This window comes from Myotis daubentonii, chromosome 9 (assembly GCF_963259705.1).
Source record: "Myotis daubentonii chromosome 9, mMyoDau2.1, whole genome shotgun sequence".
NCBI lineage: Eukaryota > Metazoa > Chordata > Mammalia > Chiroptera > Vespertilionidae > Myotis > Myotis daubentonii.
This window is the reverse complement of record NC_081848.1, coordinates 69,291,675-69,317,444: the sequence shown is the minus strand read 5'-3', so window position 1 is coordinate 69,317,444 and position 25,770 is coordinate 69,291,675. Positions and strand designations below refer to the sequence as shown.

General features: G+C 42.2%; 1 protein-coding gene and 1 non-coding gene across 5 annotated transcripts in view; both read right to left on the bottom strand.

Annotated features, from left to right (window-relative positions):
• Positions 1 to 25,770, bottom strand: part of CKAP5 (cytoskeleton associated protein 5) — an 89,844-nt gene that overhangs the window by 4,330 nt on the left and 59,744 nt on the right. For 3 of the 4 annotated variants that reach the window (XM_059709493.1, XM_059709495.1, XM_059709494.1), the window contains exons 25-41: positions 22,800 to 22,994; positions 22,284 to 22,419; positions 20,896 to 20,984; positions 14,556 to 14,681; positions 13,245 to 13,394; positions 12,734 to 12,937; positions 12,161 to 12,296; positions 11,529 to 11,722; positions 9,716 to 9,888; positions 9,458 to 9,481; positions 8,493 to 8,666; positions 8,161 to 8,281; positions 2,761 to 2,940; positions 1,848 to 2,035; positions 1,266 to 1,341; positions 348 to 536; positions 116 to 253 (exon numbers count right to left, since the gene is read on the bottom strand). In XM_059709493.1, the coding sequence (XP_059565476.1) occupies positions 116 to 253; positions 348 to 536; positions 1,266 to 1,341; positions 1,848 to 2,035; positions 2,761 to 2,940; positions 8,161 to 8,281; positions 8,493 to 8,666; positions 9,458 to 9,481; positions 9,716 to 9,888; positions 11,529 to 11,722; positions 12,161 to 12,296; positions 12,734 to 12,937; positions 13,245 to 13,394; positions 14,556 to 14,681; positions 20,896 to 20,984; positions 22,284 to 22,419; positions 22,800 to 22,994 (2,493 nt within the window). The remainder of the gene's footprint in view (positions 1 to 115; positions 254 to 347; positions 537 to 1,265; positions 1,342 to 1,847; positions 2,036 to 2,760; positions 2,941 to 8,160; positions 8,282 to 8,492; positions 8,667 to 9,457; positions 9,482 to 9,715; positions 9,889 to 11,528; positions 11,723 to 12,160; positions 12,297 to 12,733; positions 12,938 to 13,244; positions 13,395 to 14,555; positions 14,682 to 20,895; positions 20,985 to 22,283; positions 22,420 to 22,799; positions 22,995 to 25,770) is intronic. The other variant, XM_059709496.1, reaches the window with a different exon arrangement.
• On the bottom strand, positions 11,926 to 12,035 carry LOC132242461 (small nucleolar RNA SNORD67). The gene has a single exon (XR_009454647.1). It is a non-coding gene; the product is annotated as a small nucleolar RNA SNORD67 (small nucleolar RNA).

Genomic DNA, 25,770 nt, shown 5'->3' with positions numbered 1-25,770 from the left:
GGAAATGGTTATAGCACCACAGCAGAAGAGTGAGACTGGACCAATCCCCACGCCTTTGACAAGATTACTTCCAGACAACCTCACTTCCTTCAACCTTTCAAGTCAGGCCACTCACAATTCGAGATGCTCCCTTTTCTGTTTCCTTATCTGACTTGCTCCCTGACTGGTCCATACTGTGCTTCATCATCCGGCAGAGGTGGGCCTCCAGCTCAGACTCGTTCTTGTTATCAATCATGGTCAGGTGGTCTAGGATCTGAAGGAGACATGAGCACATTCAAATAGCAGCAATGCTCTTTCCACGAAGTTCTCTCAAATGCCCTCAGAGACTGGTTGCTATTCTCACTCACCTTGGGCCCTTTTAATTTGCATAAAGTGTGCAACAGTGTCTTTAGGGTCCTTATGGGAAATTCACTTTTGCACTGCTTCAGTTTCTCTTTGGGAAAGACCTTCATGAAAATGTGTATATCCAGAAGAATTCTGTCCAGATTAATGCTATTGATGGTATCAGGCAACAGTCGAACCATTCTCCAGAGACACTATTGGAAAAAGGAACAAAAGTTAGCGGGAGTGACTGAAGAATGAGGATAATTTGTCACCATTCATCTTCCTTAATCTCTGGGATCACTTCTAAAAATGTCAGGGATATAAATGTGGCACTCAGATCTTTCAAGTGTGGCTGCTAAAAATGAAAAATTTTACTTACTTCAACCATGTCACTAGCTAGAGTGTAACAAATCATCCATCTAATCATCTCAGATACTTCTCCTTCCCACTTCCTAGACCTAGAGATAGGGCCTTAAATAATAAGAACATGTGGAAATTGTCTTGAGTTTGCTTGGTACCTGAGAGTACTAGTAGGGTAGTTCACATTGCTTACCAAAATCTAACCCAAGGAGACAAATATTTTACACTATTACAGTGTAACAATAGTATAATGTTATAGATACGTACATTTGGAGTTCTTCCATTAAAGAGACCAAAATATTTATTGGGCTATAGTTATCTTTCCCCCCAAAATAAATGAAACTTCTTTTGATTCTAGAAGAATTGGTGGGATATTTACAAAATAGTTCTTCCTTTTCACTGTTTGAGGCCAGGAATGATTTAGGCCTGAGCTAGGGTGGAGGAAGGGAAAATAAAGACCAACTGTATTTTTCAGGTGTGTCTTGGTCGATTTGAGTCTATGTCTTAGTTCCAACTCTTCTTTCCCCACACTTTAATAAAGTTTTGCATCTTTGAAAGAGACCAAATTATTTCAACTTCACCTTCATAACAAGCTCTGAGAATTTGGGAGAACTGGCTGTTGCTAGCAGGCTGTCTTGAAGCAAAACAAGTAGAGCACTAGGAAAAAAACCCCAACAAAACAGCATTAATAAGTTTGAAATTTGCATTATAAATAAATTAGTAATTGAAAGGCCAAGTGTAAATATTCTCTACCCATCTAATAAACTGAGAGCTCATGGATCAAATAATTTGACATTCAGTTATTACTGGTAAGAAAATGGACATCAATCATTTAAGTTTTATAAATTACTACTTGGTAAAGCTTGTCACTATTTTTGTCACTGTTTGCTGAGAGAGAAATGTACATAAAAGAGTGGTAACTGACACACTTCACAGCCCTAGTCTAGAAAACTCACTGCTACTCACTGACTTACTGCAGTTCTTTACTGAGGTATTAGTTATAGCTGCTGTCTCAGGTTGGAATACCTTTGATTCTTGAGGAAAGAGTAATAAATTAATTTATCAGGCAAACCTAAAGTTACAACTGATCCAGTGCCTTCTGTTTTCTATGGGCAGACAAAAGAGGGGCTGTTCTAGGCTGTAATGCTGAGAGAACGCTATACCTCAGGATGTTGGTCTGGTCCGACTTCTCCAAAACCTTCACCACTAAGAGATTCACGGAGCGGATCACCTGTTGTCCTTCCTCCAGATCTTCAATTCGGGAATCCAGCATTAAGGTGATGAGGCCATGCATCAGGTCTTTCAGCACTCCAGTGGAGGCCTCCCGGGCTAGGCTCTCTATCTGAAAGAGCTATCCAATCATAACTGTTATAGGCATGAAACTCAATATACATGGCAAGGAAGATAAACATGGGTGGCTGGTCTAGTAAATGATTCTACCGTATTCTTAAAAATTCAGAGTATTAGGAAAAAATACCACCACTCCCCCATCGAATAATAGCTGTAATTAATTGGCGTGCTTCATTCCTGTTATAGAAGTATTTAAAAAAAATTATATATATATATATATATATATATATATATATATATATATATTTTATTGAATTTTTACAGAGAGGAAGGGAGAGAGATAGAGAGTTAGAAACATTGATGAGAGAGAAACATCGATCAGCTGCCTCCTGCACATCTCCCACTGGGAATGTGCCCGCAACCCATGTACATGCCCTTGACCGGAATCGAACCTGGGACCCTTCAGTCCGCAGGCTGACGCTCTATCCACTGAGCCAAACCGGTTTCGGCTAGAAGTATTTTTAATGTGAGCAGATATATGTAAATTGCCAGCCAGGGCCTACATGCCTGATGAAGAAACTGGCAGGAAACAGAATTCTAGGTAGTATGGAAGCATTTTACTTTGTATCCTAACAAGGTCAGTTGAAGTGTCTTCAACACCCAACAATAAGGTAAGCTGAAGTGTACATTTCTATAAGTGACACAGGACTCACTGAAACATCTGTACCAACTCAGGTGGAGTGAGGGACTTAAAGGGAAGCTCAGGATCTGCAGAGGTGCCCTTACCGAAATCATGTTGCCAATGATACAGCTATACAACTTGATGATCTCATCCTTCTCCAATTTCTCATCTGCCATATGTGTGTTGTAGATGAGTCTTAACTGCATGAACGTGGCTATAAGAAACTGATCAATGTGGCCAGACATAGCTTCGGCTTTGTCTTCCTGTCTCAGGACCTCATCGATCTGATAACAAAAATCCAAGATGTATTTTCCAAGCTTCAAATTTCTAAGTAGCAGAAAATACTACAAGAGATAGCTCTGTAGTATTAGCAAAGCAGGTCTAGTATCTTACCTTGAAAAGAACCCAATCGCTTTACATATCAATGAGTCCTTAGAGATTCAATCATTCAAGGAATACTTACTGAGCAAGATACTGTTAGGCGAATTAGTTGTAGCTCCTATTCTGAGTCTCCATGTCTAGTTCAGGGAATAGTCCCTATGTTTAAATCTCTAATTTATTAGAGTGTTTTTATACCCATTATCTAATTTAATCATCCCGATAGCCCTGAGAGGTAGCAGATTGAGAGTAAGATCTCCATTTATGAGGAGAAAAGTGAGGTTCAGAAAGATTAAGACTATTTAGTTCACTCAAAACTCAGGTTTCCCAAATCTTGATCCAGTGTTCTTTTTGGTGTGATTAGTAATTGTCACTAATGGCAAAATGTTACTATGGGAAAAACATGTATTTCCTATTCACTACTTTAAAAGATCTTTATTTTTGTGATTACATAAATAACACCCTGAGACAATCATGTCAATCTTCAGTGACCATCCTTTCATGTAGGGCTAAGAAACTGCACAACTCCAGGATAGGGAGTGGGGCACTTATACTACAGACTACAATGCGAATGGTTCCTCTTGGTGTTGACGAAGCCACTGGTACTACTTTCATTTACCTCTTTATCCATGTATACCTCCAAGCACATATAATTTTATATAACTAGGACTTTTCAATAATACTGCTTCAAAACAGATACTATAAAAAATACTTTTTTTTTAAATTAAATCTTTATTGTTCAGATTATTACATTTGTTCCTCTTTTTTCCCCCCCAGAACTCCCCTCCTCCCAGTTCCCGCCCCACCCTCTGCCCTCACTCCCCACCCACTGTCCTCATCCATAGGTGCACGATTTTTGTCCAGTCTCTTCCCGAATCTCCCACACCCCTTTCCCCCCCAAGAATAGTCAGTCCATTCCCTTTCTATGTCCCTGATTCTATTATAATCACCAGTTCATTCTGTTCATCAGATTATTTATTCACTTGATTCTTAGATTCACTTGTTGATAGATGCATATTTGTTGTTCATAATTTGTATCTTTACCTTTTTCTTCCTCTTCCTCTTCTTAAAGGATACCTTTCAGCATTTCATATAATCCTGGTTTGGTGGTGATGAACTCCTTTAGCTTTTCCTTATCTGTGAAGCTCTTTATCTGACCTTCAATTCTGAATGATAGCTTTGCTGGATAAAGTAATCTTGGTTGTAGGTTCTTGGTATTCATCACTTTGAATATTTCTTGCCACTCCCTTCTGGCCTGCAAAGTTTCTGTTGAGAAATCAGCTGACAGTCGTATGGGTATTCCCTTGTAGATAACTAGGTTTCTTTCTCTTGCTGCTTTTAAGATTCTCTCTTTGTCTTTTGCTCTTGGCATTTTAATTATGATGTGTCTTGGTGTGGTCCTCTTTGGATTCCTTTTGTTTGGGGTTCTCCACGCTTCTTGGACCTGTAAGTCCATTTCTTTCACCAGGTGGGGGAAGTTTTCTGTCATTATTTCTTCAAATAGGTTTTCAATATCTTGGTCTCTCTCATCTTCTGGCACCCCTATAATTCTGATGTTGGTACGCTTGAAGCTGTCCCAGAGGCTCCTTACACTATCCTCGCATTTTTGGATTCTGTTTTCATTTTGCTTTTCCCGTTGGGTGTTTTTTGCTTCCTCGCATTTCAAATCATTGACTTGATTCTTGCGCTCCTCTGGTCTGCTGTCGGGAGTCTGTATAATATTCGTTATTTCAGTCCGTGTATGCTTAATTTCTAGTTGGTTCCCCAATATAACATCGAGGGTCTCATTAGTTTTCGTGTAGATCTCATTAAGTTTATCGGCGGCTTCTAAACAGTTCTTGAGAGACCTTAAAAGTGTGGTTCTGAACTCTGTATCTTCCATTGACAATTTTGTCCTGTTTCTTTGTCTCCGCATTTTGTTATGCTTCCTTGGTGCAACCCTTGGGGTCTTTGTTCGCAGTCTTATAGTTAAACCTTGATTGTTGTAGCTAATCCCAGGGAGGGTTTGACCTCCAGGCCAAGTGGCTATGAGAATCAGCTGTGTCAGCAGTGAGAGAACTTCTGTCCTCTAGGGAGGTGCTAATCTAGCCTTTGCCTGAGGCTATCTGGCAAATGCCTCTGTGCAGGGCTTGGGCGGGGCGGGTCGCACAGGATCAACAGGGTGGGCCGGAGAGAGCAGTTATGGCGGCTCTCAGTCCTGTCCCCAGGGGCTCTGCCTCTCTGAGTCCCAGCACCCGCTGCAAAGCTCGAGAGAAAGCTGCACTCGCTCTGACCGAAGCCAGACAGTCCTGCTTCTCCGGTTTGAGTCTGGGTCCCTAAAGACTCGCCTGTATCTGGAGCTCAGAGTCTGCGACTCCCTCCCGATTGAAAACGCCAACCGCATCCTCCGTCGCCAGCCCGCTCCGCGCACTCCGCACCTCAGAATTTGACTTCAGCACTGCGCCTCCTCTGAGTGTCCGTATGCGTTTCTCTTTCCTCCTAGTTGTAGGACTTCCACTCAGCCAGCGTTCCTGTGGTTCTGGGTGATGTCCCTTCCGTCTTTTAGTTTTACTTTTGAAGTAGTTGTTCAAAGCAGCAAACTCCGGCGTTAACCTATGCCGCCATCTTGGTTCTCTGATTTTTGTTTTGAAAAAATACTATCTTTTCCCACCGGCGTGGCTCAGTGGTTGAGCGTGGACCAGGAGGTCATAGTTCGATTCCTGGTCAGGGCACATGCCCAGGTTGCAGGCTTGATTCCTAGTGTGGGGTGTGTAGGAGGCAGCCAATCAATGATTCTCTCTCATCATTAGAAAAAAATTTTAAAAAATGTATTTTTTTTTACTAATTTTAGAGAGGGAGAGGGAGAAATAGAAATATCAACAGTCTACAGGAATATATGCATACCTTGTTTTATTGTGCTTTGCCTTACTGTGCTTCACAAAGGCAAGACCCTCTACAAGCAAAAAGATTATGACTCGCTTTATTGTGATACTCACTTTATAGCAGCAGTCTACAACTAAACCCACAAAAGCTCTGATATGCCTGTAGTTTTCTTAAAAAAAATTTTTTTTATTCATTTTTAGAGAAAAAGGGAGCGGGACAGAGAGATAAAAACATCAGTCAGCTGCCTCCTGCATGCCCCCTACTGGGGATTGAGCCTGCAACCTGGGCATGTGCCCTGACTGGGAATGGAACTGGTGACCTCTTGGTTCATGGGTCAATGCTCAACTACTGAGCCACATCACTTAAGCTTATGGGGAGGTACTATTAAACTATATAAATATCCCATTTCTCTTCAAATTTTTAACTAATATGTGAATGGATTTGTGGTTTCCTATTTTATTTGATTGATTGATTGGAGAGAGAGGAAGAAGGAAAGGGGCAGAAAGAGAGAGAGGGAGAGAGGGAGAGAGAACATCGATTTGTTGTTCCACCTATTTATGCATTCATTGGTTCCTTCTTGTATGTGTGCTGGCTGGGAATCAAACCCGCAACCTTGGTGTATCGGGACAACGCTTTAACCAACTGAGCTACCCAGCCAGGGCAAGTTTCCTATTTTGTTAAATTTTATTGAATCTAATAAATTTACTGAATTTTATTCAGTTTGTTGGGTTATAAGTCATCACTATCTTTATTTATCTTGATGCTGAAACTGTCCTTGTTCAAACAGAGAGTTTGTTCCAGTTGGCCTCTGGGTACTGACTGGTAACATGTGCCTATCATTCTCTGAGCTCATCCTTCCCATCCTATGGTTTGGTATGAATTGTTTCAGGATCATCTTCTATTTTCCCTGATATAGCCCTGGAATCAGCCATTCACCAAAAAGCCCTCATTCCTTTTAGTAAAAAATGGTATTTAGAAGACAAAACTTGGGGATGCTTGTTGCTGCAGGGGTGTTGCTGTTCTCTGGTCCTCTCCGTGGCAAGAGCTAGCGAATTTATGTATATTATCTATAACATACATTCATACCACATACATACCCACATACTTATATTTAAATTGATATTTCTAAATCTACATATTGAAAACCATGAGTTCATATGATGCATCTATTTCTGGTCCAGTACCAGAATTCATTCTATTTGCTTCCCTCCCATATTTGTATTATTGTTCTATGACAGTAGGAAACTTGGCTATTTTCCTTATTTCTTTGACCAATCCCTTTGTATGTAATCTGTCCCCTATCTCTGCCACCAGCTCTTCCCATGCAAATGCTCACTTTTGCTTTGGCTCTAACTCCCCATTCTGAGCCACCCACACACTGCCCTGCTTCCCTCTCACACACGTGGAGGTCTTCCTCACTCTGCCTGCGTGGACATCCTCTTCATCCTGCTTGGGCTCTGACTCCTAGCTTTGCATTGCCCCTCCTCACAAGGCTTGGGCTCTAAGATCATCAAACTGGGCCACTATGGCTCCACTTGCACTCCCTTGCCGCATGGTAGTTGCCTACCTTGCTCTACCCACCTATTGGCTTTAGAACTGAACTGTTAGAGAAGGAAAGTAGAGAAAGAAGAGAATTAAAAAAAAAAAAAGTAGCTTCTTTATTTGAAATTTTCTAATTGTTTCCATCTCAAAATAGATTCCAAACAACTTACCCTGAGGCTTTTAAAACTCTACATAACCGGGTCTCATTCTGTACCATTCTCCTCTCGCCCACTAGGCTCTGGACACATGGGCCTTGTATTGTTTCCCTGAACATGCCATGTTCATTCCCACCCTAGAATTTTTGTAGTAGCTGTCCTTTCTGCTTGGACCCCTGACGATCAATCTAAGTAACTACCTAGTTCCTTTCTCCACTCACCCCATCTGAGTTATATTTATAGTAGTTATTGTCTGATAATCTCTTGTTTACTTATTTGCCTCTGTCCATTAAAATCTAAGTAAGTTTCCCTGAAGTTGGACCCTACTTACTCACTTCTTCATCTCCAGTCTCTGATGAATGAATGCAATTATACAGAGTAAGGCTCTGAGAGAGATGCATCCTGTGAAGCAAGTGATGACTTGAGTGATCCCTGTGCACTTTTTTTCATCAGCACGGTACTGAATGCTGCCTGCCTCCTTTAATACTGCAACCTGTATGCAACCATCACTCCTATAGCCTTTATATCCACCAGTGGAATTACTGTCATGAGTAACACCCCCATTACCTGTGTTAGAGCTTGGATGCTTGTGTTGATGTCACCACTGGCTACTTGGGAGATAATGAAATTGATTGTGGATGCTGTGTTACTGTGCATATCATCAAAGTGTGGAGAAACAGCCCGGATCCTAGAGAGCAGAACAAAGGGAAAAGTTCAATCTTTATTGTAAGAGATCCCAGTGAGTTGGAATTATGTAATTCCCCACTACATCCAGGTCTTAGTAAAAAACTGCTATCAGCCAGGTAGTAATTAGTTCTAAAAAGTTATAATTGCATAGAGAGCTCTTTTCACACATGCACTCATGAACTGCTTATCCTACATGAAAGAGGTTAACTTACTTGGGTTCAGGAATAAGGACCGGTTCAAAAATGTCATCCAGTTTGTGCTGCACAAGTTCTGGCATTTCACATTGGACTGTGCCATTGTCATTCTCAATCTCATCGAGATCTAGCTGGAATTCTCGGCGTACCATCTGGGCTGCCTCAGGATGCCCGCTCATGCTTCGAGCTTGGCTAAGGAAGCAAAAGGAGACTCCTGAACTAAAGAGACTTCTTAACCAACGGGCAAGAGTAGCACTGCCAGTTGCCCCAAAGCTTCAAGACAGATGTTCAACTTCTGGTTTCAGCCCCCCTGAATGATTTAAGTTTTTGAGTCTAAGTAGTGCCTTCAATGGGCAACAACACTGGTTCATGAATATCCTGAGAACAGATAACTTTACTTTCTACTTACAGTACCTGCTAAGTTATAAGTATTCTTTCAGCTTCACTAAAGCCAACAAACCTTGTACAAAAGGGGCAGAAAAGAATAAAATGAACTTATATTGACTCAGAACTCACTACTTCTGGCAAAAATTTAAGAAAAATCTGGACTGGCTGTTTTTTTTCTACCAAATTAACCAGTGTTTAAGTTTTTCTAATCATAAGCATCATTCCATGCAGTGTTCAGTATATTTTACTTTGAGAGTCAGTCACTTCTTTTAATTCACTAGTGACTGGTTAGGGCCAGAATTATATTCAAGTAATAGATATTCAAAGTTTCCAAATTCAAATTGGTCAAAAGATACTCATGATACACCCCAAAACACAGCTGTCTTGCTAAAAAGGCAGTATTTTGAGTCTCTAAGCTGCCACTCCTGCTGGCCAGTGGACTTTCATGGAAGGCTGGATTTGTGGGTCACTTATGAGCCCCCTATACTCTGGTTATAAACTCTTAAGCCAATCACCCTCCAGAGGGGATGAATCCAAGTCAGAAGTTAGGAAGATATAAGATCCCTGCTAATGAGAAATTAGCAGGCAGTACTTACATCCTATAAGTGCGATACATAATTCTGTCCACGGAAAAGCAGTGAAAGAAGGCACAAGACTATTTAGAAGTGGTTTTGTGACAAAGACAAAGACAATGAAAACTGAAGGATTAAACATTTGTTACAAGACATTTACCCAGACACACTGTCATGCATGATAATGGCTACAAGAACTCAAGATTATGTTTCAGGATAAGCTCTGAGCACACAAGGCAAAGTCCACAGAGATGCTCTGAGAAACTATCTCCATCTACATACTTGAGTTTGGAGGACATGTCCTCAGCTGGTCCCTTGCGCAGCATGTTGGCGTTGGAGCTTATGCTCTGTGTGCGCTGAGGTTTCTCTTCTATCTGTTTTATTGGTGCAGCAGAAGGCCTCTTTGCTGACCGTTTAATCCTTTCCTCAAGCATGCTCATATCCTTTTCAGAAAGCTATAAAAAGAGGCCAAACTTAATTTATTAGTATAGCCTTCTACTACAATATAAAGAAAATCTAAAACCTAATTAATTGGAAGTCTCAAGAATTAATAACCATTTTCATATTGAAGGAACTAGAACCTGCTATGTTAGGATAAATTTACTATCAAAATGTTTTTTAAATAAACTGTTAAAACCTACCTTGCTGTAATAACAGAACATATGAAAGGATACAAAAGGAAAGGCTATTATAACCACAAATAAAAAGATCAGAAATTAAATGAAGCATCCTCATTTTTGCTGTGTCACCATTAGCTAGCTGTGCGACTAAGCTTCTGGTCACTTGTGAAATTCCCATCTGCTTTATCTCCTGCACTGGCCTGTAGTGAGGACTTAATTAATACAAGTAAAATTATATAAGAACAGTATAAATGTATGTGAAACTAAGAGGTCACTGAAGTGAAGACCTGAGGTCCAGCCACAATAGTGACTGGCTCAAAGGAAGTAAGGACTCGGAAGCAGAACCTAATGTGCTTTGAGAGTCTGGCTCATGGCTGCAGCTCAAGACTTGATCTGTTAGGTACCAGTATCATATTATACACATGTGAATATTTGTTCACTAAAAGGTAAATGCACTAAAATTTACAGAGAAGACTGTCAGGTAGAATTTAATTCCCAGATTAGCTCAGATTTCTTGATTCAAAAATAGCCCTCATTTCTAATGCAAATTGCTATGAATAGAATGCTCACAAAAGAAAATCTGATTTCCAATAAAACAGCCTAACTATCCTATATAATAAAAGGATAATATTCAAATAGACCGAATGGCAGAACAACCAAACAACCAAAGCATAATACGCTAATGACATGCTAAGGCTGCTCAATTGCTTGCTATGATGTGCACTGACCACCAAAGGGCAGATACTCCGACTAGTAGGTTAGCTTGCTGCTGGGGTCCAGCCAATTGGAACTGAGTGAGATGGGCCAGAAATGCCATGGAGCCCTCCCGGGGTCCCTCTCTAGCTGGCCAACCTCCTGCGTCCCTCCCTGGACAGCTGACCCTGATTGGACCCCATCAGAAATGGGCCAGACAGGGCCGGACACACCCTGGAGCCCTCCTGCGGTCCCTCCCCCACCCAATCATGCACCGGTAAGGTTCCTCAGCCTGGCCTGTGCCCTCTCGCAATCCAGGACCCCTTGGGGGATGTCAGAGAGCCGGTTTCAGCCTGATCATGCAGGCCACTCCCCTTGGGAGGGCGCCAGACGCAGGGCTCATGGCTGGTGAGCACTGCTGTGACAGCATGAACTTCTCCTGATTGAGACCGATTGGGCGTGAGTCCATGGCAGACACAGTGGAACCAGGATGAGCGGGAGTGGCATGTAGGAGCTGCAGGCAGCATTGGACTGTGGGTATCAGCCTGATCCCTGCAGGCCACCCAGAGGGACCCCACCCATGCACGAATTCGTGCACCTCTAGTCTTACAATAATAAGAGATACCCTCCAGGGTTTATCTAGAGTCTAAGACACATTGATAGGCTGAATTCAATAAAAAGTGGTAAAAAAATTAGCCAGAGTTCAGATGGTATGAAAACTGACACCTAAATGATCTTGCAATTCACAACATGCTGACAATATTCAGAGAAAAGTCACTTACAGTTCCAATAAGTTTGAACACCTGATCCCCATGTACATTATAAACTGTGACAATGGTGTTGAGGGCAGCATTGCGCACAGTGTTGTCACGGTCTCCTATGTGAATCGCTATCTCCTTTAAGGCTTTTCCTGGGGTTGGTTGGCAAACATTCATGCCATAGGACTCGACCAGACACCCCAGTTCTTCCAGGCACTCTGATGGGAGAAAGACTAGATTAATGAGACTCAATGCACATTTGGCATAGAGACCTATCTTATTAGATACATTTCCCTTGGCATACATTAAAGACTAAAATCTTATTCTGGCTCTGCCTATAATTTTTCCTTGTTTACCTTCTTATAAAACACACAATGAAACAATAGTGTTAAAGCAAGTTCCTCTGAAAGAAAGGAATGCCTGTGAGTCAGATGGCCCCTGTGCACTTGATTTTGTCACCAGGGTGGTACTGAGTAGTGCCTGTATCACCTGATACTTGGCTCCACCAGTGTGCAACTCATCACTCTCACAGTCCAGATCAGAGGTTGGACTCAACCACACAGACAATGAAGACATATCCTTGTTCATCTACAAACTATTTCTTTTAGAAGTCACTGCAACACAGACTCACGCCTCAATTTAAATTGTTGCTTCACCTGCTCTCTGCTTTGAGTTTTTGGATTTGGTTCCTTCCATGATGAAGGGGAACATCTTGCTGGCTGGGTAGACAAGGCACATCCGGTTCAGGATGGCGCGGACGTCTTTACGAATGACATCCTTTGGTTCTCCAACCTGGTCAACATGATGATTAAGTGAGGCATTTTCTGAATAGCGAAGGTTCTCCCTCTACCTCCTCCCACCATGCATCACTAGATCTTAAAAGAATAGGGCAGTGGTCGGCAAACTGCAGCTCACGAGCCACATGTGGCTCTTTGGCTCCTTGAGTGTGACTCTTCCACAAAATACCATGTGTGGGCGCACACGTACAGTGCGATTGAAACTTCATGGCCCATGTGCATAAGTCGGTTTTCGGCCTGGGTGAGACTGTTTTGAAGAAGTAATGTTGATATTTGGCTCTGTTGACTAATGAGTTTGCTGACCACTGGAATAGGGGGATGAGTGGTGGAAGTTATATCATAAAATAAATGGAAAGAGAGAAGGAATAAAGTATAGGATCTGAGGTCAGCTGGAAACTTGAGCAGTCTTCCAGAGTGAGAAAGGCACATTACCTTGAGGATGAGATAGGGGATGAAGGAAGATGCTTCATTCTCAGTAAGATGATACTCCTCCTCACTTAGCAGGGTGAAGAGTAATTTTAAATATTCTAGGGCTTTCATTAGGACACTTGTATTGGTATCAAAAAACCGCAGGGTAAGCCACTTCAAGATAAGATCCAGGCAACCAATGACACCCTCTTTTTCACTCTCCAAGTGCTTAAGACAAAACAAGACAAAACCCTCATAAATAAGACTGCATGAAACTTTAAGTTCTATTAGGCAATTACTTCTGAAATTTGACTAGAGTCCAAAAAGAAAAATGATAGATTTGTAAGCCTCCATTTAAGACCTAAAATTATAAACATACAGTCATTTGACCTGTCAAATAATACAATAGCTCTAAATATAAAGAACATGATGTATTCCAGTTCCTTCTCAAGTCACGCGAACTTCTGATTATTTCATAGGGCTCAGTATTTCCATATGTATGAGACACATGCATATTTATCTACTGCAAACTTACATCAACCATGACAGCAAGTGCTTTGTTATGATGCTGAAAGTCTGAATGAAACATCTCATCTTGTAACCATTTAGCCACACAGCTAGACATTTGAGTCTTTAGTTGCTCAATGTATTCATCCCTTGGAGTAGTAAAATTCCACTTCAGCACCTAAAAAATACCAGTGAAGAGAGGTTGTAAGGGGTTCAACCGAAAGGAGGTCAAGAACTCTATTTAAAGCAGCTGTTGGAATCAATTTAATAGAATATTTTAAAATTTAACCAGATTAATTTGTAATGAAAATGTATTCTCAAGCTGTCATACCTCTGGAAGCTTAACTCTGAAAATCACCTAAAAATAGAATTTTTGGCAATTCTTATTTTCTAGAAAAATCAATGCTTTATTATTGATATAACTGCTATTACACAACAATTTCTATTGGCACAACTTTAATAAAGGGAAAAATGAAAATATTTATAAAAAATTTAAATGTACATAGTAACATTCTAGGAATTTAATATAGATATACTCATATATGTGCACAAAGACCACCTTTCAGGGATGCTTATGGCAATATATTTATAATAGTGAAACACTAGAATGTTCAACATAGTGAGGTGGGAATAAAGGAAGGTGCATACATATATGCTGTACCAATAAAAAGGTTGAATGAATATATGCATGCAGATATGGAATGATCAAGATATTTCATATATTATTTTAAAAATATCCAGAACAAAGAGTAGGGCAAGTTCCCATTTGTACAAATGGAGGGCTATTATTTATACATTTATGACTGTACAGGCATGGCATATTAATATTCCTGGAGTAATACACAAAAAAGCAGGTAATAATATCCTTCCTGTGGAGGGAGACTGGAATGGGAGCTATGCTTTTCATACTACATTCTACACTTTTTGTACTGCTTGAATTTTCTTGAAAAACAACAAAATATTTAAAAAAATTTTAAACTAGTCAATAAAACTAGATAGAACTAGCCATATATAGTTACCAGTCTGTCTGTCAAGGTATTAGGTACAAGAAGAAGTAGTCTACTACATTTGTGTAGTTGATAAAAATCAATGAATACTTTTGATTCTAAAAATTACAACAACTTCTATTTCTTTCTATTTGGAGGGACAATAGGCAATAGCTCCATTCTTGTTTCTTTTGTAGGAATTAATGGTCCCATAAAGTAGTCTTATAGAAACCAGATATAATTTATAAAAAAAGATTCAGTTTATTAGTTATGAATTTCAGACAGCAAAATTATTCTTGAAGAAAACAAAACAAACAAGCAAAAAATCCCGAGGAGTCTTATTCCGTCCTTACCTTTAATCCCTTTTCATCTTTTATTCTTTGCTCCTTTCCATTTGGAACAACAATAAAAATAGGACCGGATTTGTCTTCATCCTCCTTCAAGCTGGTTTTGCTCGGCACTTTCTTTCCTTGTGCACTCTACAGCCACGGTTCAGGGGATATTGGTTAGACAGGCTACTGTTCCTTGGAAATACCATGTTGCTGCCCAGTAAAAGGGCACTACACAAACCAGAGGCATCTCTGTACATTATATTCCACATGAAAGAAACAGGTGAACCACAGAATCTTACACGTATTATGTTTGTTACACAGACAGGTTTTCTAGAAATGTTTCTAATAACATTCTTATATACTGTTGGTTAGTCCTTGGATTGGCATGTAATGTAGTTGGAAAAGCTGTCTTATCTATCACTAGAGGCCCCGGTGCATGAAATTGGTGCACTGAGGTGGGGGGGTGGGGGTGGTGTGGTGGGGAGAAGGGGGTGCAATCCCTCCGCCCTGTGCCCACTCACAGTCCAGGAGCCCTTGGGGGATGTTCAACTGACCCATGGGGAGAAAACCTAAACCGTTAGTCGAACATCCTTAGTGCTGCCACGGAGGCAGGAGAGGCTTCTGCCACCAACGCTGTGCTCGCCAGCCATGAGCCTGGCTTCTGACTGAGCAGCGCTCCCCCTGTGGGAGTGCACTGACCACCAAGGGGCAGCTCCTGTGTTGAGCGTCTGGCCCCTGGTGGTCAGTGTGCATCATAATGACTGGTTGTTCCGCTGTTCGGTCGATTTGCATATTAGCCTTTTATTATATAGGATTGGTCTGGGTCACAAACTATTTTTGTTTATTGGATAGTTCTGCTCTTTCTTGAAATCTTCAACACCATTTATAGCTTTCCATATTAATGACATTTTGGATGCTAGTCACACATTTTGCCTCACTTAGTTGAGAAAGCTTTCCTATTTCTCTCCATATAAAATACATCTCTATTATCTATGTAAAAGACTAATATGCTGGAGTGTCAGGGCCATGCCCTACCATCACTGGCAGTTGGTCAGAGTAGAAGGGGAGCAATAAGGGCGCCTCTGCATCCCTGCGGAACCCACACACACTCTGAGCCGCAACGAGTGGGAGAGCTATTGAGATGGGCCTTAAAGCCTAGGGCGTAGGCCCAGGTGAAGTCGCTACAGGTGAGGGATTCACCTAACTCAGCAGATACTGCGGACAGGCCTGATGGCAGCTGGATGACTTGGCTTCCAGCCCTACAGGGCACACTAAGATTCAATCATGAAATTCTGGCAAAGGTAGTCAGTTACCATTCTTGTTATGTTTATGCAAACAATCAGGCCAAATTGAATACAATAGAAAAATTGGTCTTAACTTTGCTCTTTTAATAAACACAGAGGTAATTTTGAGGAGAAAAATTCTATTCCAATAAACAAATGTTTATTGAACAATAAACAAACTGTAACAAATGGTCTGGTGGAAGGGAAAGAAAACTTTTCAGTGTTGTAATTGTACCCCACGACTCACACAAGGATGCCTCAAGAAGTCGAATTAAAGAGTCACATTTATTGCAAATCCGGGACTATGAGGGGCAGAGGCGCCCTCATTGCTTCCCTTCTACTCTGACCAACTGCCAGTGATGGTAGGGTATGGCCCTGACACTCCAGCGCCAGCTTTTCAGGGCTCCCAAGCAGGATACCAGGCTTTTTCCATGGCACTCTCATTGGCTTCAAGTCTTCAGAGTACAGACAGGGCTCTTTAAAACATGATACTCCAGTCAAAGTTTCCAGTCAATAAAACCACTATTGGAAACCGGTCTTATTGAATTTATGCAAAGAAATGTATTGCCAAGCATTGCCAAATTTTGGAGGAATTATATAAGGAGAAAACTGATGAAGTATGGTAGCAATCATCTCAGTAGAAACTGTAGTTTAACTCTAATCCTGCTGTTTGGTTTCTGTACTTATTTTATTGCTAAAATAATAGAAAAGTTATTTTAATTTCTGAATTATATAAATCACCCCATTCGATTAAATACCCTATTGATTGTAATGTGAATATCCCATTGGTTGTGGTCATACTGGTCTTAGAAAGCACATTTTCCTTTACCTGGGAAGAACAGCACAATTATCCCAAGGTCAGAGTGCTCCAGTTAACATGTCCCTGTTGGCTCAGTGGTCCCAAGACCCGAGGGGGTCTAGATAATGTGTTTCTGTCAACTCAGTGATCTGGAGACCCAAAACTATAATTTAGATAACATGCTTAAGTAAACTGCTTCTGCTTCTGTAAACTGCTTTTTTTGTAAACCAGGTTCCTCATTCCAAACCTTGGGATGTAATCAATACCTTTGTGATCTTTGCCTATATAAATCTGGTGTTGGGGCTGGGGCAGGCACTATGCGATTTGGGAGAGAGCAATGCCTCCTCATAGTCCCAGATTTGCAATAAATGTGACTCTTTAATTCGACTTCTTGAGGCGTCCTTGTGCGATTCGTGGGTTACATTACAACACTGAAAAGTTTTCTTTCCCTTCCACCAGACCATTTGTTACAGTTTGTCTCTGCCAGGTCACAAGCCCACCTCCTTCTGTGCCCAGGCCTCATTGTCCCTCTGACAGACAGCAAGGATCTTTTGGCTCTGAGAGAAAACTCCGTCCCTCTGCAGCACGAAGCAGCTACAGAAGAAATTCAGCGTCCATTTTCCTTAAAAGAATTCAGAGCCATGCCGAAACCGGTTTGGCTCAGTGGATAGAGCGTCGGCCTTGTGGACTGAGGGGTCCCAGGTTCGATTCCGGTCAAGGGCATGTACCTGGGTTGCGGGCACATCCCCAGTGGGAGATGTGCAGGAGGCAGCTGATCGATGTTTCTCTCTCATCGATGTTTCTAACTCTCTATCTCTCTCCCTTCCTCTCTGTAAAAAAATCAATAAAATATATTTAAAAAAAAAAAGAATTCAGAGCCAGGATCCTTGAGGTAATATATTAGGCAGTTAGACAGACATGAGCAGAGCAAGGACGATGGGCCAACTAGCGCTACCAGATATAACTCTTTCCACCTCTACAGATTCTGGTGAGTAAAGGCTGAAATCCATAACTAGTTTTTACTCAAGTTCTTGCAGGCTTTGCAGTCTACCCAGAGCGCAGTCCAGGAGCATGTCCCAGAAGTTCTGCCTTCCAACCTGGTGATTCTGTTTGGGTAAAGACCACCCAAGGACTGACTCCTACCTGGAGGGGACCACATACCGTCATCCTGACCACCCCCACCGCTCTCAAGGTTGCAGGACTGAATACCTGGATACCAGAAACCCCCCCTGAGGATTTGTTGCTCCACAAGGCTAAAAGAAGCTTGTGGGACAAGGGAGGGAGGAATGAGGAGGAAACTGGTCTTGCAAGGTGTCAGGCCATAAAAACTGTGAACAATGCATTTCCCTGGGGCAGGGGAAGGTCGTTATCGCTGGCCCCAGGACATATCGTGGACACCTGGGGGCCTTCCTATAAGCCCACGAAAGGGGGCGGACTCATATCTGCAAGACAATGACCCCATCCTATCTAATAAAAGAGAAACATGGTAATTAGTGTACGACTGCTACCCTTTCCATTGGCTAATCAGGGCGATATGCAAATTAATGGCCAGCCAAGATGGCAGCCGGCAGCCAGGCAGCTGGAAGCTAACATGAGGCTTGCTTGCTTCAGTGACGGAGGACTCCAACGTTCCCCGCCTGCTGCTGCCGGCCTCTGAGCTGCAACTCTAAGCAACTATGTTACAAATATAGAAGCTAAACAAAACCCCAGAAACCTGCTTTAGTCGCTGGGCGTCAGCCAGCAGGATTGCAACATTGTTTCAAATACAGAAGGTAAACAAAGGCCAGAAACCTGCTTTCAGCAGTGGAGGCCTAAGAGCTGGAGCCTCAGAGCTAAAGCTGGCCCAGAATTAAAAAGAAAAAAGAAAAAAAGGAGCGGTTGGAAGCTTCAGTCACCCGCCAGCCTGAAAACAGCCCTCATCCCCTCACCCAGGCTGGCCAGGCACCCCAGTGGGGACCCCCACCCTGAAGGGTGTGTGACCAGCTGCAAACAGCCATCATCCCCTCACCCAGGCTGGCCAGGCACCCCAGTGGGGACCCCCAACCTGATCCAGGACACCCTTCAGGGCAAACCAGCCGGTACCCACCCGTGCACCAGGCCTCTACCCTATATAGTAAAAGGGTAATATGCCTCCCAGCACCAGGATCAGCGGAGCCTCGAGGCCTCCTGGCACCAGGATCAGCGTGACAGGGGGCAGCGCCCAAACCCCCTGATCGCCCTGCGGCTCAGTGTGTGACGGGGGGCGAGGGCACAACCTCCCTATGGACCCTGCTCTGTTCCTGACAGGGGAAGGTGCCCCAACCCCCTGATCAGCCCTGCTCTGTGCCTGATAGGGGGGAGCTCCCCAACCCCCTGATCGCCATGCTGCTCTGTGTGTGACAGGGTGCGGCACACCAACCCCCTGATCCGCCCTGCTCTGTGTGTGACAGGGTGCGGTGCCCCAACTCCCCTATCGGCCCTACTCTGTGAGTGACGGGGGGAGCTCCCCAACCCCCTGATCGGCCCTGCTCTGTGCGTGACAGGGGGGAGCTCCCCAACCCCCTGATGGGCCCTGCTCTGTGCATGACAGGGGGCAACACCCCAACCCCCTGACTGGCCCTGCTCTGTGCATGACAGGCGGTGGCGCCGCAACCTCCCCATCGACACTGCCTTGAGTGTGACAGGGGGCGGTGCCCCAACCCCCCAATCAGCCCTACCCTGAGCGTGACTGAGGGTAGCATCGCAACCTCCCGATCCGCCCTGCTCTGTGCATGTCAGGGGCGGCGCCCCAACTCCCCAATCGGCCCTGCTCTGAGCCCGACCAGGGGCTGCACCTAGGGATTGGGCCTGCCCTCTGCCACCCGGGAGCAGGCCTAAGCCAGCAGGTCGTTATCTCCCGAGGGGTCCCAGACTGGGAGAGGGCACAGGCCGGGCTGAGGGACACCCCCTTCCCCCCGAGTGCACGAATTTTTGTGCACCGGGCCTCTAGTCCTATATAATAAAAGAGAAACATGCAAATTAGCTGTCCCTCTGCTATGCTCAAGCGACGCCCACCAGCCAAACTTGACAAAGATGGCGGTTAATTTGCATACACAGGTGTCAGGCACCCCAGGAGGCAACGGCGGTAGCAACCGTGGGCTCCCAGGACCTTTGCATGCCCAGGAGGCGAGGCCGCCTGCGCCTAGCCATGCGCACGGGCTCCTGGGACCTTGCCGGCTGAGAGCGGGAGGTTTGGAGGACTTGGCAGAGCAGGAGACCACTGGACATAGAGCAGAGTGAGAGAGAGGGCAGCTTGGAGGGCGTGGCTCCCTCTGTCACACCAACTTCCTCATCACAGCTGTGGAAACTGACAGTAGGGAGGAGGAAGTCCCACCCTCACAGAATCAGCCTTTGGTCAGACAGCTCTCAGTGGCCTGATAGCCAGGACTCTCATTCACCTGCATCTCAGACAGTGACAGTAGAGAGGTGGGACTATGTCTAAAGAACAACCGTTGATACAACGTAGCTCATAACCATGACATGCAACCCCAAATGGGCAGATATTGCAAACAATTTACAATGCTGGCAAACAGTTGAAAACAGACCTGACTTGGTAGCCAGAGTTTTAAATATTAAGCTGAATGCTCTTTTAAATGATAACTGTAAAGTCCATTTACTTGGCAAAGTAATAGCTAAAATTCATGTCATTGAATTTCAGAAATGCGGACTGCCTCACACTCACATATTATTGATATTAGATAGTGAGTCCAAATTATGTTCCTCTAGTTAATTCCCTTTCAATGTGCACGAATTTCATGCACCGGGCTACTAGTAAGGTTATAAAAAGTGAAGCCTCTGCGTGTTACTTCACTCTGATTTGGAAATTATTTCCCAGAGTCCACTAGTCACTAATATTAATAAATGGGTTCCTCCCTTTCTCTAAAAAAAAAAAAAAAGAGTGGTAATGGTTTTTTATACATATATGACCTTGCCCTAGCCGGTTTAGCTCAGTGGATAGAGCGACAGCCTGTGGACTAAAGGGTCCTGGGTTTGATTCCAGTCAAGGGCACGTACTCTGGTTGCGGGTTCCCCGGCCCTGGTCGGGGTGTGTGTAGGAGGCAACCAATTGATGTGTCCCTCACATTGATTTTTCTCTCTGTCTCTCCCTCTACTTTCCACTCTCTCTAAAAATCAATAGAAAAATATCCTCAGAGGAAGATTAACAAAAAACAAAAAAAATATATGTTCATTAGTAGAATGATTCAGTGTATAAAACATACCTAAAAGTAATTCTATATATAAGTATGCAGAGTTAACATACCTTTGCTTTGGAGGAAACCCCTAGAGCTTTGGCCTTTTTTGGATCAGGCTTGAGTTCTACAGTGCTGGAAACAGAATCTTCAACAGGTCCTTTGAGAAAAAAAGCATGTAATATAAATGAAAATTCTAATATCACTTTATTCTTATATAATCAAATATATAAGAACAAGAAAGCCTGCAATTTTAAATGTATCAATTTATAAAATATTTTCATTAGATTTCCCCCCAATCTTTTTTCTCTCTGAATTCCTCTTTAAGCATAATCTCAAGAAATTCAATAAATTTATATACATCTTCTTTATCACCATTAATCTGCAGTTTTAAAACTATTTTCTAAATAGCAGTTTAAAAAAACCTTTTTGCTAGTTTGATACTTTCTTAAGGGCAAGGCCTGTCATCTTTGATACTCAGTTATTTCTACATTGCAAGATTCTAATAAATGTTGTAACTAAATATACACTTTGATACCACCAGTTTTATCCATGTAAAATTTCCAAGCATCACACTTTCTATCACACTAAACAGACCATTACTTTGTTTAAGCAATAAGTCTAGAAGATAAGTAGTTACAGGTTTTTTTTTTTTTTAAATATATTTTATTGATATTTTACAGAGAGGAAGGGAGAGAGATAGAGAGTCAGAAACATCGATGAGAGAGAAACATCGATCAGCTGCCTCCTGCACATCCACTGGAGATGTGCCCGCAACCCAGGCACATGCCCCTGACCGGAATCGAACCTGGGACCTTTCAGTCCGCAAGCCGACGCTCTATCCACTGAGCCAAACCGGTTTCGGCAAGTAGTTACAGTTTAAAGTTTTATTTTGCATGATGGAATTTGAACATCAGGATGAAGAAATCAATCTTTAATTTCTCTTGAAGACAATTAGTAAATATTAGAACGGATCAGTGCAGAGGAAGGAGAACTCATATGAAAATGAGTAAATGGAGTTCTATGCTGGTTCAGGATTGGCTGTCTGTCTAGCCTTTTGCAAGTCACTTAACATTTTGGGTTTCCTTTTGAGTTAATAAAGGGGATTAAGCTAGATGGTCCCAATTCTCCCTCTAATTATAATATCCAATAACAGAAAACAGTTGTGGTAACCTTAAAAATAGGACGGACAGTTGCTTTCTGGAGTATTTCAATGAACTACTCCAAAACTCCTTTTTAGACTTGGAAACAAATTAATCACTTCTGTACCCTCAGCAGAGTTACTGGTGTAAAATAGGCACTTGACAAATGTTTGTGAATGAAGGATAAGGAGAGATGGAGGGAGGGGTTGAGATCAAAGCCATGAGAAATGTGATAAAAAATGAAGGCTGGATTTCTTTTATTAGAGTTTCCTTGGGCTATTTCCCGCCCTCTTTTAACTCTCTCAGAATAGAGTTACCTGAGGCAGGTTGAAATTTGGCTGGAGCTGACCCTCCCATTGGTTTGGAAGTTGCTTTAGCAGGTGCAGCAGGCTTGGCTGGCATGTTAGCTTTGGCTTTCTCTAGCATGGCCAACACCTGATCTTTAGAAGTTGGCTAGGGAGATAATATAACAGAGGTCAGAGGACACAAAAGATATGCTCATATTATGCTTACTAAAAGATCTGTCATCAAACAAACTTTTTGAGCTTCTAGTTTTGAAATCCCAATGAAGCAAGCACATAGTACAAGAGAAGTAACACACATTATGAAGTCACGCTAAATTAGCTACCATTCTAGAAGGCTACATTTTCACCCCTTCAGAGCCAGCAGGTTCTTGAGAAGTTCTATACTGCTAAATATTTTATTTTTGCTCTCACTGGGATTTCAAACTGAATCTCCTAGGAGGTAATATAATCTCTTGACTACATAAATTCATGTTCAATATTTTTCAGATGTTTTTTAACAATAGTAGCAGCAGCAGCAAGAAGTACTACCTTTAGTTTCCCCGTCGCCTTGGCCATTTTCTCGTACCCTAAGTGCATCATGAAGAATGGCAAGGCATCTTGGGCCTTCTTCCGCACATCTCCATTGCGATCCTCTAGGCAGGAGTAGAGATGGGGAACACACAGGATAAGGTCTGTGGGGGTGGAACGAAGAGTTGGTAGTTTCTCAGCCAGCCAGCCTAAAAGCTGCCGAAAGAAATAAAGACTAGTTACACACTTCAAGAGAAAAACTGTTTTAATGATCTCAGGCTTAAGGATTTCATCAGAACCAAACACTGAATTAGTGCTCACACTACAAGTTTCCAGTATAAAATCAGTAATTTTCATTGTTTAAGAACTGTGCTATATTTAAATAATATGTGCAAAGATAACAATCTTCCTTAAGATAAGGACACAATTCTTTGGACCATACTTGGATATTGAATTGTAAAACTTTCATAGTTCTTTACATATATAATAGTAAAGGCCCGGTGCACAACATTCATGCACTGTGTGTGTGTGTGTGTGTATATATATATATATATATATATATATATATATATATGTGTGTGTGTGTGTGTGTGTGTGTGTGTGTGTGTGTGTGTGTGTGTCTCCCTCTTGCAGTCTGGGACCCCTAGGGGACTCCCCAAGGGATCCTTAGCACTGTTGCGGAGGCAGAAGAGGCTACCACCACTGTGCTAACCAGCCATGAGCCCGGCTTCTGACTGAGCGATGGTCCCCCTGTGGGAGCACACTGACCACCAGGGGGCAGCTCTTGCATTGAGCATCTGCTCCCTGGTGGTCAGTGCGCATCATAGTGACAGGTCGTTCCGTTAATTTGCATATTACGCTTTTATTATATAGGATATGTATTTTCATTGACTTCAGAGAGGAAGGGAGATAGAGAAAGAGAGAGAAATATCAATGATGTGAGAGAATCACTGATCGGCTGCCTCCTGCACATTGGGGATTGAGCCTGCAAACTGGGTATGTGCCCTTGACTAGAATGGAACCTGGGACCCTTCAGTCTGCAGGCCAATGCTCTATCTACTGAGCCAAACTGGCTAAGGCTTCTTAATATATTTTAAAGATGAAAAACATTCTCTTATCTTTTGTTTGTTTTTAATTCTAAGAACTATGCAGCTAGAGAAGAGACACATTTATTTAACCATAAGATGATAAGATCTACCAGGGTTCCCGTTTTCAGCCTTACATGACAGCTGCTCTCTATACCTCTAAAATAATTCATATCTATATTTACTTTTTTTTTAAAAAAAAATATTTTATTGATTTTTTACAGAGAGGAAGGGAGAGGGATAGAGAGCTAGAAACATCAATGAGAGAGAAACATCAATCAGCTGCCTCCTACACACCTCCCACTGGGGATGTGCCCGCAACCAAGGTACATGCCCTTGACCGGAATCGAACCTGGGACCCTTCAGTCCGCAGGCCGATGCTCTATCCACTGAGCCAAACCGGTCAGGGCTATATTTACCTTTAGTTGAAAGTTTTATTGAGATGATTATAGATTCAAATACAGTTATAAGAAATAATGCAGAGAAATCCCATGTACCCTTTACTCAGTTTCCTCTCAAGTAGCACTTTATAAAACTATTATTATAGTATCACAACCAGGAAATTGGCATTGATACAAGCCACTGATATTATTCAGATTGCCGGAGTTTTAGTTTTTCTCATATGTGTATGTGTGCATATTCTATACAATTTCATCACATGTATGTCAGAACATTTGCCACCATAGTCAAAATTTTGAACAGTTCCATCTAAAGCAGCAACCTTTCAGACCTCATGGACCACCAGTGGTCCACCGGTTGGCGACCGCTGATCTAAAGGATCCCTTGTGGTGCCCCTTTATAACCACACCCATTTTCTTCCTCCTCCCCACTTTCTGGTAACCATTAATCTGTTTTCCATATCTAAAATTTTGTCAATTCAAACATGTTTTATATAAATGGAAGCACACAGTATGTAACTGTTTGTGGTTGGTTTTGGTACTTAGCATAATTCCTTGAAGATTTATCTCAAGTGTTGTATGCATCAATAACTTTTTTCTTTTATTGCTAAATAATATTACATGTGGACATAGAACAGTTTAACCTTTCATTGTTGAAGGATATCTGGCTGTTACGAGCTTTTTGGTTATTATGAATGAAGCTAACATTTGCAAATAGGCATTTCTGTAAACATACATTTTTGTTTTTCTGGAATAAATGCCCAAGATCACAATTATTGAGTCATATAGTAACTATATGTTTAGTTTTATAACAAACTGCCAAGCTGTTTTCCAGAGTGGTTGTACCATTTTACATTTCCACCAGCAGTGTTCACGTTTCCCTACATCCTGGCCAGCATTTGGTGTTATCTTTATCTTTTATTTTAGTAATCCTAATAGGTGAGTAGTGATATCTTAAGTTTTAATTTGCATTTCCCTGATGCTAATAATGTTGACCATCGTTCATGGCTTATTTGACATCTGTATCTGCTCTTCAGTGAAATATATGTTCATGTCTTTTGCCCATTTTCTAATTAGATTTTCTTTTTACTTTTGAGCACTCTTTATATATTCAGATAATAGTCCTTTATTAGTTTGCAAATATTTTCTCCCACTCTGTAGCCTTCTTTTCATCTTCTTCACATATTCTTTTTTTTTTTTTTATAATATATTTTATTGATTTTAGACAGGAAAGGAGAGGGAGATAGAAACATCAATGATGACAGAGAATCATTGACCGGCTGGTTCCTGCACGCCCCCCACTGGGGACGGAGCCCGCTACCCAGGCATGTGCCCTTGGCCAGAACTGAACCTGGGACCCTTCAGTCCGCAGGCTGATGCTCTATCCACTGGGCCAAACCAACTAGGTCTCACATATTCTTTTGCATAGTAAAAGTTCTTCATTTGATGAGGTCCAATTAATCAATTTTTCTCTGATGGATTGTGATTTTGGTGTCAAGTGTATGAATT